The sequence below is a fragment of the Pangasianodon hypophthalmus genome, chromosome 28, assembly GCF_027358585.1.
Source record: "Pangasianodon hypophthalmus isolate fPanHyp1 chromosome 28, fPanHyp1.pri, whole genome shotgun sequence".
Taxonomy (NCBI): domain Eukaryota; kingdom Metazoa; phylum Chordata; class Actinopteri; order Siluriformes; family Pangasiidae; genus Pangasianodon; species Pangasianodon hypophthalmus.
Genome location: NC_069737.1, coordinates 14,581,893 through 14,598,230, shown reverse-complemented (window position 1 = coordinate 14,598,230; position 16,338 = coordinate 14,581,893). Strand labels below are relative to the sequence as shown.

Here is a 16,338-nt window from a genome sequence, read left to right as displayed (position 1 = left end):
CACACACACACACACACACACATTTGGGATGGAAATCTTTGCTCGCATTATGATTCACTTCACTCTGATTCAGGGAGTTATGAATCGATTCTTTTTCTCATGAGGTGATTTCTCATACCAGTTGTGTTTCATATTAAAGTAACAGGTCTTAACAGGTCTTAGAAAAGTCTTGTCAAGCTCTTTTTGTACCATCAGCCTCAAAAAAAAAAAAAAAACAACCCAAAGTGTTCCCAAATGTCAAAAGAAGGAGCTGGTCTGCCTTCCTGCCTCAAGTGTTGCTTTTACTATTTGCCGTCTCTGATGACATCACTCATCTCTCTAACATTTTAAACATTTAAAAAATAAAAAAAAGACTTCCGACAGCTGTGTAGCTCTACGTCTGTGTAGCTGTGTATCATCTACACATCAGCCGAATTAAAAACAGGAAGATGAGGAGGTGAGAGAGCTGGACAGAGTAAAAGAGTAAAGCGCCGCTGCATCGCTGTCTATAGATAGAGATGAAGCGAGGGCTATCAGCAGGTAGTCGCACGGCATTGTGGGTAAAGTAGAAACACCAAGAAGCAGAAACATGATGAAGGAAAAAAGAGAGAAAGAGAGATAAAGAGAGAGAGAGAGAGAGAGAGAGAGTATGTGGGTGTAGCTGGGTCTTGTCGAGTCTTGTCCAGAAAAGGAATGCAAAGTGCATTAAAAACACGCTGAGGTTTAGGCTACACCTACGAGCAACATGCTGCTTTAATATCACTCACACACACACACACACCCACACACACACACACACACACACACACACACACACACCCACACACACACACACAGCTCAGAAGCTTGCTGTTTATGGCCTGAGCCCAACCTACTGACGTTTAATGCCAACCAAATGCCAGCTTGCCAGAGTGCAAACTGCATGATGTGATGAAAGAGCCTACAAACACACACACACACACACATACACACACATACACACACATACACACACACACTTCTCAATGAGAGCTTTGTGTCAGATGTAATGGAAGAAAAATAAAATGGCCCACCCTTCCTTTCAACAGGTGACCATGCCTCTGTGTGTGTGTGTGTGTGTGTGTGTGTGTGTGAGATTAGTCATGGACACACTACTTTGCAACCTCGTCACACAGTATACAGGAAAACGCTCGTTTCTGATTGGCTGAGAGACATCTGTGACATCACGATGCTTCATCCTGAGTTCTTTTTTTACAAGATTTTCTCAATTCTATGCAAATCCGTTACGATATAAAGCGACAAATCCGCCGATTCCTCGGACGGATCGTGCGTTGCGTGTGGTCTGACATTCCCTCGCTTCCCCGCTCGCTCTGATTAAACGTGTTTAGGAATAAATCACGCTTGGTAGGAAGTAGCGGAGATTGTTGTCGTCTCTGGTGGAGCGTACGTAGCCTGTAAAATCCGCGTTCATCCTGTGAGATATGACGCCTGCCAGCTTATATCCACTCCTAACTACATCTCACTCATCACATCCCCTCATCACGTCACATCACGTTTCAGCGAGCGTCACGGAGACACAACGAGCCAGTAAATTAGATCAGCGCTAATCTGATTGGCTGCCATCATCAAAACAACAACAGCTGTGATAAAGCGCGCACTTACAGAACATCTGCATTGAGAAGTCGTGGATACGACACAGCGGATTTCACACACGAATATCGTATCTATCGTAGCGAACGTTTACGAGAGCAGCCTTCTTGAACAAGATGATGATGATTTATCCATGATTTCATGATTGACAGGTTCATTCACAGCTAGGTGGGAGGGGCATACTCTGACTCCCCTGTCAATCCCGGTGACACTAGCCAATCCTGAGCATCGGTGAGCTCATGTATGAGGAAGAGGGCGGATAGCGCTTTGCGGTCGACACCTTCACCCTCCCTGGTTGGTGGGTGTGGTGTGATAGGGGAGGAGTTAGCTAGTGGGTGGGAACTGGCAAGACCAAATTGAGAGAAAGGAAGTGCACAAGCCTTATAGAACCTGCTTCCCGTGCACACAAAGCCACGCCTCCAGCGATCAGAGTTAGCATTACTGAGAACTGTCATGACATCATTTAGGAGTAACGCGCCAGGCTGCTTTACGTCGTTATTTGAACACAGCTGATAAAAGCACTGAACGTTTTTCTTGTACCACTTTAGAGAAGTGTCACGCAAGTCACATTTTCCATGTTATATTTTTGTCTTGAAGTATCGTGATGCGATTTTTATCATATCGCCCACCCCCAGTCCATCATGTTCATGTCCTTGTTCAGTGTTTCACTGACACGGTTCAGTTCTTCAGCTCTTCCTCGACTCTTCTCTTATTCTACAGTCTTACAGATCAGTGACCGCCGAAGTCTCGCTGAAGCTAAACCGCATTCCTGAGCTATAAATCTGCGCTTTTTTAGCCCGAGGCGTAAAACTTGAGCAGCACGACGTTAAAAGGTAAAAAGATACTCACATCACATCGTAATTATTTCGACTGATTTTGAAATTGTGAAATTTGTGACTACTGTTCAGCAGTAAACGTTCTCCTTCAGCACTGTTTGAGGCAGGAGTGTAATTTTATCTTGAATCTTGAATCATTTTGAATCACTGAATCAATTTCATTCAGTGACTCATTCTGAATCACTGAATCATTTTTGAGTCAATAATCATTTAAATTCTAAGATGTAGACATTATAATAAGTATTTTATGAAGAAAATATGACATAACATATGAAAAAAGGGTCCGTACGAACACACACGCGCACACACACACACACACACCCCTAAATCACTCACCTTAATCAGCCAGTTTAACATCGAAGGCATGGCTGAGCTCTCTCTCTCTCTCTCTCTCTCTACATGTCTCTCTTCCTTTCATTCGTTCTTAATCTTTAATCCGCAACACTTTTTTGTCATGCAATCCTCCTCTCCTTCTGTCTTTTTCTTTTCCTCCTGTCTTTTTCAGGAACACGTCTCCTTCTCCTGCGCTTCGGGTGATGTCGATGTTGCTCACAAGAGCACTACCTTTTTCTCATCGCCTCCTCTCTCTCTCTCTTGCTCTCTTGCGGTCTCTCTCTCTCTCTCTCTGCACCTTCTCATGCTATTTGACCTTATGCTGTTTTCTCTACGAGTGTGTGTGAGTGTGAGTGTTTGAGTGTGTGTGAGTGTGTGTGTGTGTGTGTGTCTTTGCAGTCTCTCGTATTCTTCTGTTTCTCAGAGGAGGCTGATGCCACACGAGGCCTAAAAAGCATCTGAGTCAGACAAACACACAGCTGTTCCCCTGCCACCTCATATACACACACACACACACACACACACACACTCTCAGGAAGTCAGATAAGCTGATAGAACTGTGACTAATCGTAAAATAAAGACAATGCGTAAACCCGAGTCCTTAAAGACACACTCCAGATGCAGTATTTTTCAATCTCACAGTTGGAAACTCGCAAACTGAGATTTGTTTTATTTAAACTAAAAACAGAAAATGGAGGGAGTGATGGCTGTTACTTCCTACTTCTATTTCCATTTCTATAACAAACCACAAGATGGTAGTGAAGCAGTGACATCAGACGTAACGTAACGAACCGTAACTTAGCTTCATCATCATGAGAGATTTCAAATGTTTACAACATTCTGTCCATCATACATTCATAAATTACAAGAGAGAGAGAGAGAGACAGAGAGAGAGAGAGAGAGACAGACAGAAAAAGAGAGAGACTATCTGCTAAAATTTCTTTCTCTTGTCTAATCTTTGTATGTAATGAGGACGTCACATTATTATATTATCGATTTAAAGTTTCCGATTTATTTCTCTCCCAGTGTTTTATGATGATATTTAGATTCATTTTCACATTTCTCACATTCTCACTACTCGCTCACTGCACTCTCACTATTCGCTCACTGCACTCTCACTATTCGCTCACTACACTCTCACTATTCGCTCACTGCACTCTCACTATTCGCTCACTACACTCTCACTATTCGCTCACTACACTCTCACTATTCGCTCACTGCACTCTCACTATTCGCTCACTACACTCTCACTATTCGCTCACTACACTCTCACTACATTCTCATTACACTCTCACTATTCGCTCACTGCACTCTCACTATTCGCTCACTACACTCTCACTATTCGCTCACTGCACTCTCACTATTCGCTCACTGCACTCTCACTATTCGCTCACTGCACTCTCACTATTCGCTCACTGCACTCTCACTATTCGCTCACTACACTCTCACTATTCGCTCACTACACTCTCACTACATTCTCATTACACTCTCACTATTCGCTCACTGCACTCTCACTATTCGCTCACTACACTCTCACTATTCGCTCACTGCACTCTCACTATTCGCTCACTGCACTCTCACCATTCGCTCACTACACTCTCACTATTCGCTCACTACACTCTCACTACTCGCTCACTACATTCTCATTACACTCACTATTCGCTCACTGCACTCTCACTACATTCTCATTACACTCTCATTACTCGCTCACTGCACTCTCACTACACTCTCACTACTTGCTCATTACACTCTCATTACTCTCACTACTCGCTCACTGCACTCTCATTACTCGCTCACTACACTCTCATTACTCTCTCACTACACTCTCATTACTCTCTCACTACTCGCTCACTGCACTCTCATTACACTCTCACTACTCTCACTACTTGCTCATTACACTCTCATTACTCTCACTACTCGCTCACTGCACTCTCATTACTCGCTCACTACACTCTCATTACTCTCTCACTACACTCTCATTACTCTCTCACTACTCGCTCACTGCACTCTCATTACACTCTCACTACTTGCTCATTACACTCTCATTACTCTCTCACTACTCGCTCACTGCACTCTCATTACACTCTCACTACTTGCTCACTGCACTCTCAGTGCTCGCTCATTACGCTCTCATTACACTCTCATTACGCTCTCAGTGCTCGCTCATTACGCTCTCATTACGCTCTCATTACGCTCTCATTACGCTCTCACTACACTCTCATTACACTCTCATTACACTCTCATTACACTCTCATTACACTCTCAGTGCTCGCTCATTACACTCTCAGTGCTCGCTCATTACGCTCTCATTACGCTCTCATTACGCTCTCACTACACTCTCACTACACTCTCATTACACTCTCATTACACTCTCAGTGCTCGCTCACTATGCTCTCATTACGCTCTCACTACACTCTCATTACACTCTCATTACACTCTCAGTGCTCGCTCACTATGCTCTCATTACGCTCTCACTACACTCTCATTACGCTCTCATTACGCTCTCAGTGCTCGCTCACTATGCTCTCATTACGCTCTCATTACGCTCTCACTACACTCTCACTACACTCTCACTACACTGTCATTACACTCTCAGTGCTCGCTCACTATGCTCTCATTACGCTCTCACTATGCTCACATTACGCTCTCATTACACTCTCAGTGCTCGCTCACTATGCTCTCATTACGCTCTCACTATGCTCACATTACGCTCTCATTACACTCTCATTACGCTCTCACTACACTCTCATTACACACTCACTACGCGGTGTATTTATTAACACCACTGTACAGCATACACACCTGAGAGAACACTGTCTGGGCTTCAGCCATGTGAACGCTGTCACTCCTCGTGTCTCCGGTGTATTTTAACATCATCTGAAAAAAGTCAGCACTTGGCGTCTTTTATATTTCACCCAGATTAAAGTATTGGCACCCTCTGCTTCACGTGGGACCGATATCATAAAACACCTTTCTGTATCTCGCGATCATCCTGCGCTTTTAAATCTCCACAGGTGCTCACAGAAACAATTAACCTTCAGACATTAAAATCTGAGAGAGACAAAAGTATGAGAGAGAGAGAGAGAGAGAGAGAGAGAGGGAGAGAGAGGGAGAGATAGAGAGGGAGAGGGAGAGAGAGAGATGATGTGTACTGTAGATCAGAACCGTGTCAAAATAGAGCCAGTCATTTCAAATATTTACACAGTTCTGTCCATCATACAATCATAATTTACTGCAGAACAGCTGTCGAGAGAGAGAGAGGGAGAGAGAGAGAGGGAGAGACAGAATAGAGAGAGAGAGAGGGAGAGAGAGAGAGAGAGACAGAATAGAGAGAGAGGGAGAGAGAGAGAGAAAGAATAGAGAGAGAGGGAGAGAGAGAGAAAGAATAGAGAGAGGGAGAGAGAGAGAAAGAATAGAGAGAGAGAGACAGACAGAATAGAGAGAGAGAGGGAGAGAGAGAGACAGAATAGAGAGAGAGGAAGAGAGAGAGAGAGAGACAGAATAGAGAGAGAGACAGAGACAGAATAGAGAGAGAGAGAATGTAAAAGAGAGAGAGAGAGAGAGAGAGACAGAATAGAGAGAGAGGGAGAGAGAGAATGTAAAAGAGAGAGAGAGACAGAATAGAGAGAGAGGGAGAGAGAGAATGTAAAAGAGAGAGAGAGAGAGAGAGAGAGAGAGAATGTAAAAGAGAGAGCGACAGAGCGAGATAGTGATGGAGAGAGACAAAGAGAGAGGGCGCGAGACAGAAAGAGAGTGTCTTTCTCTTTTTAGCTTTTAGAAACTTTATCATCTGCTTTAGTGTTTTAGATTTCTCTTTAAACACTTCACTGTGTGTGTGTGTGTGTGTGTGTGTGTGTGTGTGTGTGTGTGTGTGTGTGTGTGTGTTTTTGGGGGAATTCCACTCCTGCTTCCCACACAACCCAAGAGTGATGTCATGTTCAGAGGTCAAAGGTCAGAGGTCACAAAGTGCCAGAGAAAAAGCAACAGAAAATATGACATCATACAGCTGAACTGCAGAGATCTCTCTCTCTCTCTCTCTCTCTCTCTCTCACATCACACACACACAGTTACACACACACACACAGTTACACACACACACACACACACACACACAGGTCGCAGGGTAGATTTACAGTGTTGTTTTGTCAGAGCAGAAGGTGGACCAGTCACATGAGGTGGCAGTGGACGGTCAGGTGACTCTCTGTCTCTCTCTCTCTCTCTCTCACACACACACACACACACACAGTTACACACACACACACACAGTTACACACACACACACACAGTTACACACAAACCCTGACTGTGATGTTGTGGGGATTTTCATTGGGTTTATGACGACATCATCATCATCATCATCACAGATGAAGGGAGTAAATAATGGAACACTGTAGCAGTAGAGTAGAGCTGGGTATAGACAACACACACACACACACACACTCACACACACTCACACACACACACACACACACTCTCACTCTCACTCACACTCACACACACTCATATACCCATACACTCACACACACACACACACACACACACACACACACTCACACACACACACACACACACTCATATACCCATACACACACACACACACACACACACTCACACACATACATACACACACTCATATTCCCATACGCACACACACACACATATACTCATACACACACACACACTCACACACTCATATACCCATACACACACACACACACACTCTCATTCACACTCACACACACTCTCACACACTCTCACTCACACTCTCTCACTCACACTCATATACCCATACACACACACACACACACTCACACACATACATACACACACTCATATTCCCATACGCACACTCACACACACACTCATATACTCATATACACACACACACACACACATATACTCATACACACACACACACACACACACACACATACACCAAAACACTGAGATAACAACTCTCGCTCTCTCCTTCTGTCTCTCTCTCATTCAATCTGTCTCTCTCTCTCTCTTTCTGTCTGTCTCTCCATGTACACACATCCCTCTCCCTCCCTCTGACTGACTTTTTTTCTGTCTATCTCCCCCTATACCCCCCTCTCTCTCTCTCTCTCTCTCTCTCTCCCTCTCTCTCTCTCTCTCCCTCTCTCTCTCTCAGGCAGGGAAATGTTGGACAGATTAGAAACCTGACTCTGCACTTTTCGCCATGTTTTTACTCAGTAAAATGAACTTCATGTACACGAACCCAAAGTAAAGTAAATAAATCTCAGAGATGTTTTCTAGCTAGCTAACCGCCAGCAGGTTTATTAGAGTACATTAGAGCAGTTTTCCCCAGGCTAAGCTAACCTACAAACAGGGAAAAGAAATAAAAACCGAGGAAAATCCTGACAGCGGGAACACCAGGATAAAAAGTCGACTGAATTAAAAAGCATAGATATTTAGCTGAAGTCTGAGACTGTAATTATTAGCCATTAGGAGCTGACCGGGTTAGCATGCTAGCTTAGCCCGTCAGTTTGACACAAACACTGTCAGCTTGAACTTCTCTAAAATAAGCCATGTTCTGAAAGTTTGCCACCTGCCACAGCACTACAGCGGTACTCACGGTGTGTTTCTCCGTTTTCACATCTCGCCGGAGCAAGTTCTGAAACCGCGCTTTCATCGCCACAGCCATTTACCTCTGTTTAAAAAAAATAAATAAAAAAAAGTTGGATAAGTCCGCCTTTCCAACGGCACTCAACGGGAGGAGAAGGGTGTGTCTCAAATCGACCCGTGTTCCCTACCTACCAAACGGATTCACTCAGGACATCGTCTAAATCTAAAAATTATACAAACTTACGGATAAAATTTCACATTGTTTGTAAACCCACATGTTCAAAAGTCCATTTTTGGTGGGCAGAACTCAGTAAAGTTCACTGAATTGTATTGTAAAGTGTAATTTGTGTCATTTTAATCATACAGTCTTTTTTTTCCCCGTAAATTACCAACATATCTGAGGTAAATGTTTACATTTCTGACAATTCTGTCTCATATTTATTTATTTTTTTACAATCACTACAGCTTTACGTTGTGTGTGTACACACTAGCTAGCTAAATCAACAGCTAGCTTTCAGAAACTCCCATATTCCCCTGTTGCCTAGCAACACTAGCTAGCAACCCTAGCAATGCTAACGTCTCTCAGCTTTACTCTTTTGAGCAGCAAATGTATTGCGTCTCCTTCTAAGTCAAAAGTGCTATTGCGACATTCGACTAGAGGTCGTAACTTGTAATTCACAACCTTCGTCCAGAACAAAAACGCTCCGTCACCTCGGAATTTCTACTCAGGAACTCGGAATGGTCCCCTCAACTCCCGAGTTCAGCAAGTGACGTCAAATCAAAATGGCCGCTCACAGCATGAACAGTAAACAAAGCAGCACGTATTACCTATAAATGAGTTACGTTTGTTGTATATACAAGTATTTGCTTTAAATCAATCAACATACAGATATAATCGCTTGTTAAATCTATAACCGTGACAACGCAGTTCAAGGAATGTATACATCACTCATCACAGTTAGCTGGCTAGCTTATTGCTAACAAAATACAAACATGGAGACGAATTCATGAAGGTCGAACATGATTTCATTCCGAGCTCCAGCTTCTCACTTCCGAGGTGGGCCAAATGCAGCATGAGTTTTAGTGCAATGCTAGCTTTAGCTAGCTAGTTCATGCTGGCATTATTTGCTATCCTAAAGATGGGATTTCCTTTTCAGGACGTGAGAAAACTCTCGCCTATAAATGAACACAGAGTTTCGAGTTCCCATGAACCCAGATCGCATATTTTCACATGGTCACATTATTGGATCATAAATTTACATATAAACTACAATCATATAAGTTCTAATATTGTTGCATGTACTAATATAAATTTAATTTTTATGTCACATGGGGGCTGATGTCACTGAAATTTTCAGATAAATTACATCATGAAAATGCATTTTAGTTGATATTTCGATTTTACAGAGCCAACATTAATTAGATGTTTGTATGACATCGCAAATGTCAGTAATATTCCCCGAAAGTTAAAAATGCGAATATGTTCCCACTTTAGCTAACTATAGCTATCATCCACCCAGACTGTAAGCTTCGAGGAATGGGCTGCTGCTACGTGGTCACTTTTTAACATTGTTTCACTTTTTAGTGTTTTCTCTAATAAATAAATAAATAAATAAACAAACAAACACCACATCAGCTTACTACAACTGACAATGTAAACAATGCCGATTTAAAAAAAATTAAATGTCAGATATACAACGTCAACACAACCTCCACAAAATCTCAATACAACATTCACAGTGTTCAAACAACATTCAGATACAATTCACACAACCTCCACACAACCTTTATACAACCTTCGCAAAACATCTACACAATCATTATACACAATCTACACATAATCTTCACACAATCTATACACAACATTCACACAAACTTCACGCAACCTCCACACAACCTTTATACAACCTTAACACAACATCTACACAACATCCATACAATCATTACACTATCTTCATATAATCTTCACACAACCTTCACGCAAATTCCACGCAACATCCACACAACCTTCATGCAACCTCTATACAACCTTCACATAATCTTCACACAAATTCCACACAACCTCCATACAACCTTCACATAAAATCCACACAACCTCACAACCTTCGCACAATCTTCATAAAACATTCACACAACGCTCACATAAAATTCACACAACTTCCACACAATGAGGACACAACCTTTATACAACCTTCACACACTGTCCACACAATCTTCACACCATATCCACACAACCTACATACAACCGTCACATAAAATCCACAAGACCTCACACCCTTCACACAACCTCCGCACAACATGTATTTATTCAGTGTGTAGGGAACGTGTTTCGATTTGGAACGCACCCTAAATCTTTCCTGAATGAGTCCAATCTCACCAAATTTGACCAACACATGGGGATTTGAAAACCAGGAAGCCTGGAAAATAATTATCTTTAACCGTAAACAGAGTTTCCTGATTCCCATGTGGTCTAGCATCCTGAGGAACACTCACTAACACTCTGTTGAAAATTAAATCTGTCGTATATGGGACGTAATGTAAATATCCCTATCATAATAGAATATTATTCTAGGTAGCATCATGTCCTGGAGAGGAAATTAGAGTCTTCTAGGCCCTTGAGGGATTCCTGGAAACGCCGAATCTAAAATCTGTAACGTTTAGTTCACTTCCATGTTACAGAAAAGTAACACTTGTATCTAAATCTACAAGTATTACAGTAATAATCTCATTATGTTGTTATGTTGTGGTGAAATAAAATTGTATGTGTGTGTACATGACCTCTAGGTGTGTAAGCGTGTGTGAATGTGTGTGTATGAACTGGCGTCTCATCCAGAGTGTATTCCCGTCTCACACCCGGTGTTCCTGGGATAGTCTCCAGATCCAGCATGACCCTGACCAGGATAAAGCGCTTACGGAAAATAAGCAAACGAATAATTTTGTATTTGTTCCTCTGCCTGCGTTAATGAAGTCTCACATACGACAAGCCTCGTGACCGAGGCGCATTCCTGTATTATTAATGGATTCGCTGGACTGCTATTCGGAGTGGACTCCTGTGTAGGCACAGGGTGTGTGACATTGCAGAAGCGACAGGTGGTCGTGTCAAAATGAGATGAGAAAAGAAGGGGCGAGAGAGATAGACGGAAAGAAGGAGAGAGTGAGTGTGTGTGGGACCTCACAATGTAACTCAAAACTGCCAAACTGTATTTCCGGATACAGGTTAAACAGAGCTCCCTCTAGTGGCCGAAACATTCATCATCAGTCAGAGAGGATGACTCTAAAGACAGACATTGAGGGACAGGAAGTGAAAAACAAAGAGAGAGAGAGAGAGAGAGAGAGAGGTAGCATAAGACGCTCACTATTATTCAAATGCCTTCAAATATTAAACGCTTGAAATGATAATGTATAAGAAGTAACATGGCGCTATAAATAAACGGCTGAATCACGACGAGTGAACTTAACGCTCTCTGAAGTGGTTGTAGGCAAAACATTAAAGAGAAAGAGAGAAAAGAAAAAGAAAGAATGGCTTACAGATAGAGAGTGGGCAGAGGATGTGTGTGTGAGAGAGAGAGAGAGAGAGAGAAAGAGAGAGAGAGAGAGAGAAGAAAGGGAGGCAGAGAAAAAGAAAGAGAGGAAGTGAGAGAAAGAAAGAGAGAAAGATTCAGAGAAATATGGAAGGTGCAAGTGAAAAAGAGGAGAGAGTTTGTGCTGTAAACTACATGGGTTTAACTGCACTGAAAACAACACACACACACACACACACACTCTGCACCTCTTCTCACCTATGGCCGCAGTGAATGAACAGGAAATGACTCAGTACCACATCCTGTGTGAACAGCAGGATGAAGAACCCTGATACACAAGGTCCAAACAACCTTCATACAACATTTATACAACATTCACACAATGTCCATACAATGTTCACACAACTTTCACACAACCTTCACACAACCTTCACACAAGATCTACACAACTTTCACACAACCTTCACACAACCTTGAGATAACCAAACAACATCCGAACAACGTCCAATCTCATTTAGCATCACAGATCACATGCACGGTTGAGACAAGTGTGTGTGTGTGTGAGTGTGTGTGTGTGAGTGTGTGTGTGTGTGTGTGTGTTGTCCACATGTCTCCAGATCAGGTTTCTGTATCTGGTATCCCTGCAAACAAATGCTAGTGAGGTCACGTTCTCACACACACTCCTTTTTATAGCTCGCTGGTGCATAGTAGCCAAACACACTGTGTGTGTATGTGTGTGTGTGTGTGTGTGTGTGTGTGTGCGTGCATGCGTGTGTGTGACATTTACAGATCTGAGCTCCCCCTCAAAGCTCAGCATCAAAGCACCTTCTGAGATAAAAGCTGATCTTCAAACAGTTTATCTCACAGATTAATCCACTAAATCTAAAATCTAAACCATTAACACACTCTTCCTCCTCTTTCTCCTCTTCTCAGTGCTGGAATTAAAGAATAAAACACTTGGTGGTGTGCTGTTATCGGAAAATAATCAGTGACGAGGTGGTGTGATGCAGCTGGGTGACCGTTCCCACCCTGACGTTGATTATTTTGCTATAAAAGCACGTCCTGAAGCACTTTATTCCTCTTATACTACAGCAATCTGTCAACAATTATAATATTTTATTTATTAAAGAACATGATATTATACTTTATATCCGTTTATAGTTACATTTCATGTTGCGATTGTCAGTGAAACGAGTTATCACATACGTTAAAGCAGCTATAAACAACCTCTCCCTCACCAGCCTCTTTTTTTTTTTACCGCTGTGTAGGTTGTTACTATAGAAACGATAACGTATTAGTCTAACGCGATTTGTCTTACTGTCCGAACTTTAGAATGAATCACCTTCTGACCAATCAGAATCGAGAATTCAACAGCGCTGAAATTATAATCATTAACTATAAATATTATATTTTGTTTACATTGTAACGTGCGTAAACTTACGTTTGCGAAAATGTTGTGACATACAGCAGGTGTGTTTTGCACCTCAGGAAGGTCACTGAGAAATACACAAGGTCAGGAAGGTGATATGATGAACACTAGCCATAACAGAGGTGTGTGTGTGTGTGTGTGTGTGTGTGTGTGTGTGTGTGTGTGTGCGTGCGTGTGTAAAACACGGTGTCGGAGTCGCCTTCTTTCTTCCTCCTGTATCACTTCCTGTTTCCTATTTTCGGTTTAGGTTCCTGATTTCCCACAGTGACTCAGTGACTAGCGTCCTTCTAAACGATCGTTATTAAAGGGACAATATTAATGACGGACATTTTGCTTTTGGAAGGAGTCTCCAGTGTCAGTGTAACTCAGAAGCTAAAGTTGTAACTTTAGGTGTAAGTTTACGCCTTGAGTTTTTCCCGGTAACGAGTGAGGGGAGGAAACGACTGTTTATAGCTGCTATAACGTAAGTGATAACTTGTTTCGTGGACGTTCCACAACATGAAATGTGACTATAAACGGATAAAAAGTACACGCCGTTCTTTAATAACTGAAAAAGTGGTGTAAGATGCAATGTAACTAAGCGGTGTAAGCAGTAACTTCACTTCATCACACCACCCTGTTGTTGATTATTTTCCTAAACCAGCACAACACCGAGTGTATTATTACTTGCGCTTGTTTACGTGTGAACAGTTGTTGCACTCTGAAGCACTGTTACGTTTAATCAAATGCAGCAGATCTTAAGTTTTCAGAGGCAGTAGGTTATTTCCTGTTTCTCCTGCCGTGACTCCGCCCCGATCAGCTTTCTTTTTTTAAGAACTAGGTTGCTATTTCCTAGGAATTTCCAGCTATCAATAGCAACGATGATTTAAAGAATAGCTTCAATTTTGTGACTTTGCAATCATGATCACTCGTCCCTATATTTGTTACCATGGAAACAACCTTGCTATATACATTCAAATCTTCAACAAGCCATTATATTCTCCTGAGATCGATCAGTGTTTGTGTGTGTGTGTGTGTGTGTGTGTGTGTATGTGTGTGTATGTGTGTGTGTGTACCTTGTGCTCGTCATGGCAGCGGAACACATAGCAGGTAGCGCTGCTTTCATCCCGAATCAGACAGCCGAAGTAGCTCGGCTCTCGGCTGTTGTGGATGAGTTTGGTGACGCGATGCGGCCGCTGCTGAAAGAGGACGGCGTGCTGCAGCGGGTCCCACGGGTCCCCTACACACGCCATGCCCAGCACACACCGCACCCAGGAACACGAGATCCGCAAGACCACCGGACAGTCGCGCATCTGGAAGCCCGAGAGACGGGTTATTGCTGGTTATTAAACCTGTATGAATCATCTGTCTCACACTCTCTCTCTCTCACACACTCACACACACACTGAGGTCTGGGGTTAGTATAAATCACAATCGTAACTCAGTTCAGATTATAGCTAGTAAAATGGCTCATTTTTTCTCATGACGTTAAATTTGCTATTAATAAAATATCTCAAATCGCTTGATTTGTTGTCAAAATGATGCCAACCTCCGACATTCCAAACTTCCCAGGTCCTTGGCTGCAGAAATGTGGTGCTGAACAAAACTAGCATAAAATACATACGCTGAACACACACTGCGGTAAACACAACTTCTCCTATAAATGAGATCTCAGGAATTTTGTCCCGGTCGACCCTGCATACTCCATATACCACGGGTACTGTATCAAGGCAAAACTTTCCTTAAGCTTCTAACAGATTTTACACATTTTCGTCCCAGATCGTCACTGCTGTTAACCAGCTGTTTACTCCTCACTCACCTCTAATGCTCGAGGTCCAGAGATTCTTGTGCTGAAGCTCCGTTCCTTCAGCCGAGGCCTGCGTATCTCAGCCACCACCCACGGCAGCATGGCCATAGTGGTCTGGGGGTGGACTGCTAACGAGCCCGCCAGCGTCAGTCTGTACTGGATCACTTCTTCCTCCTCATCTTCATCTCCTGATCCTTCTGGGAGTGGCTGGGAGGAAGGGGCGGGGTCGCCTCGAGGTTTCACCTCGAAGCAGATGCCCTCCATGAGCCCTGTGCATCAAAAAAGTTCATTGAGAGAAAGAGAAACATCAACTCTTCTTTACAACTTAACTCATTAAACATAACTATAAATGGATAAAGTGTACATGTATGTTTTTTTTTTTTAAATAAAGCTACACAAATCACTGTGTTATAAGAGGAATAAAAGACGCGTGTGCTGGATGAATCGATATCAGGGTTTTCATCGATATCTTGAAAAACCAGAATCTCTTAAGTTGATGGTGCAGTTTGGTAAAACTCCGCCCCTTAAGCCCCGCCTCACAAAGTTCGAAGAAAGCAAAGACTTGACGGATCGTAACAGAAACGTCATCACACCACTCTGACACTGATTATTTTCCTGTAACAGCACGACCCCAAGTGTTTTATTCCTTACTTATTATCCGCAATAATGTAAAAGTTGTTCAAACTATGGGAGGCGGGGCCTAGGGGGCGGAGTTTTACCAAACTGCACTAAAAACAGAGGAAAACAAAAAAAGACCGGTTTTCCAAGATGGATGCTCCTATAACGATTCACACACAGCACATAAAAGTCTTGGGCTAAAGCGACATGTCAGTGATAAACAACAGTAGCACCATCGCAAGGTCACGTAGAGGTCAGTTTAGAATCTGAGCCTACATTCTGTACAGATAAACACTGATCGTTGTTTTGATTCCAGTTAAATCTTCCTCGTGTGTCTGAGCATTGCGTTCAATCCTCATTGTCATCATCTGTGGATAAAGCGGTCAGCTAAAAAACAAAATGGAGTCTGGATTCCTCTCATACGAGTTTCAGGTGACTGTGAGAACTGATCCAGGATAAACAGAATACACGCAGAGAGACTCGCTATTTTTGGAGCAGTCCCCTTTCTCCGCTAACACTCGCTCACGTCTACCAGGAACGACATCCATTTTAAGAAAGTTAAGTCTAAGATTCACACCATCATGGTCATATTGTGTAGTACTGTAGCTGTAATCAGCTGTG

At 42.7% G+C, this 16,338-nt stretch overlaps 1 protein-coding gene across 5 annotated transcripts in view; it reads right to left on the bottom strand.

The window, feature by feature from the left end:
• Window positions 1–16,338, bottom strand: part of tbc1d1 (TBC1 (tre-2/USP6, BUB2, cdc16) domain family, member 1) — a 54,992-nt gene that overhangs the window by 36,792 nt on the left and 1,862 nt on the right. For 3 of the 5 annotated variants that reach the window (XM_034301170.2, XM_034301171.2, XM_053230919.1), the window contains exons 2-3: window positions 15,112–15,368; window positions 14,369–14,605 (exon numbers count right to left, since the gene is read on the bottom strand). In XM_034301170.2, the coding sequence (XP_034157061.1) occupies window positions 14,369–14,605; window positions 15,112–15,363 (489 nt within the window). In that variant the 5' untranslated portion in view covers window positions 15,364–15,368. Of the gene's footprint in view, window positions 1–2,780; window positions 3,282–8,373; window positions 8,532–14,368; window positions 14,606–15,111; window positions 15,369–16,338 lie in introns of those variants that run through there. The other 2 variants (XM_034301172.2, XM_034301173.2) reach the window with 2 other exon arrangements.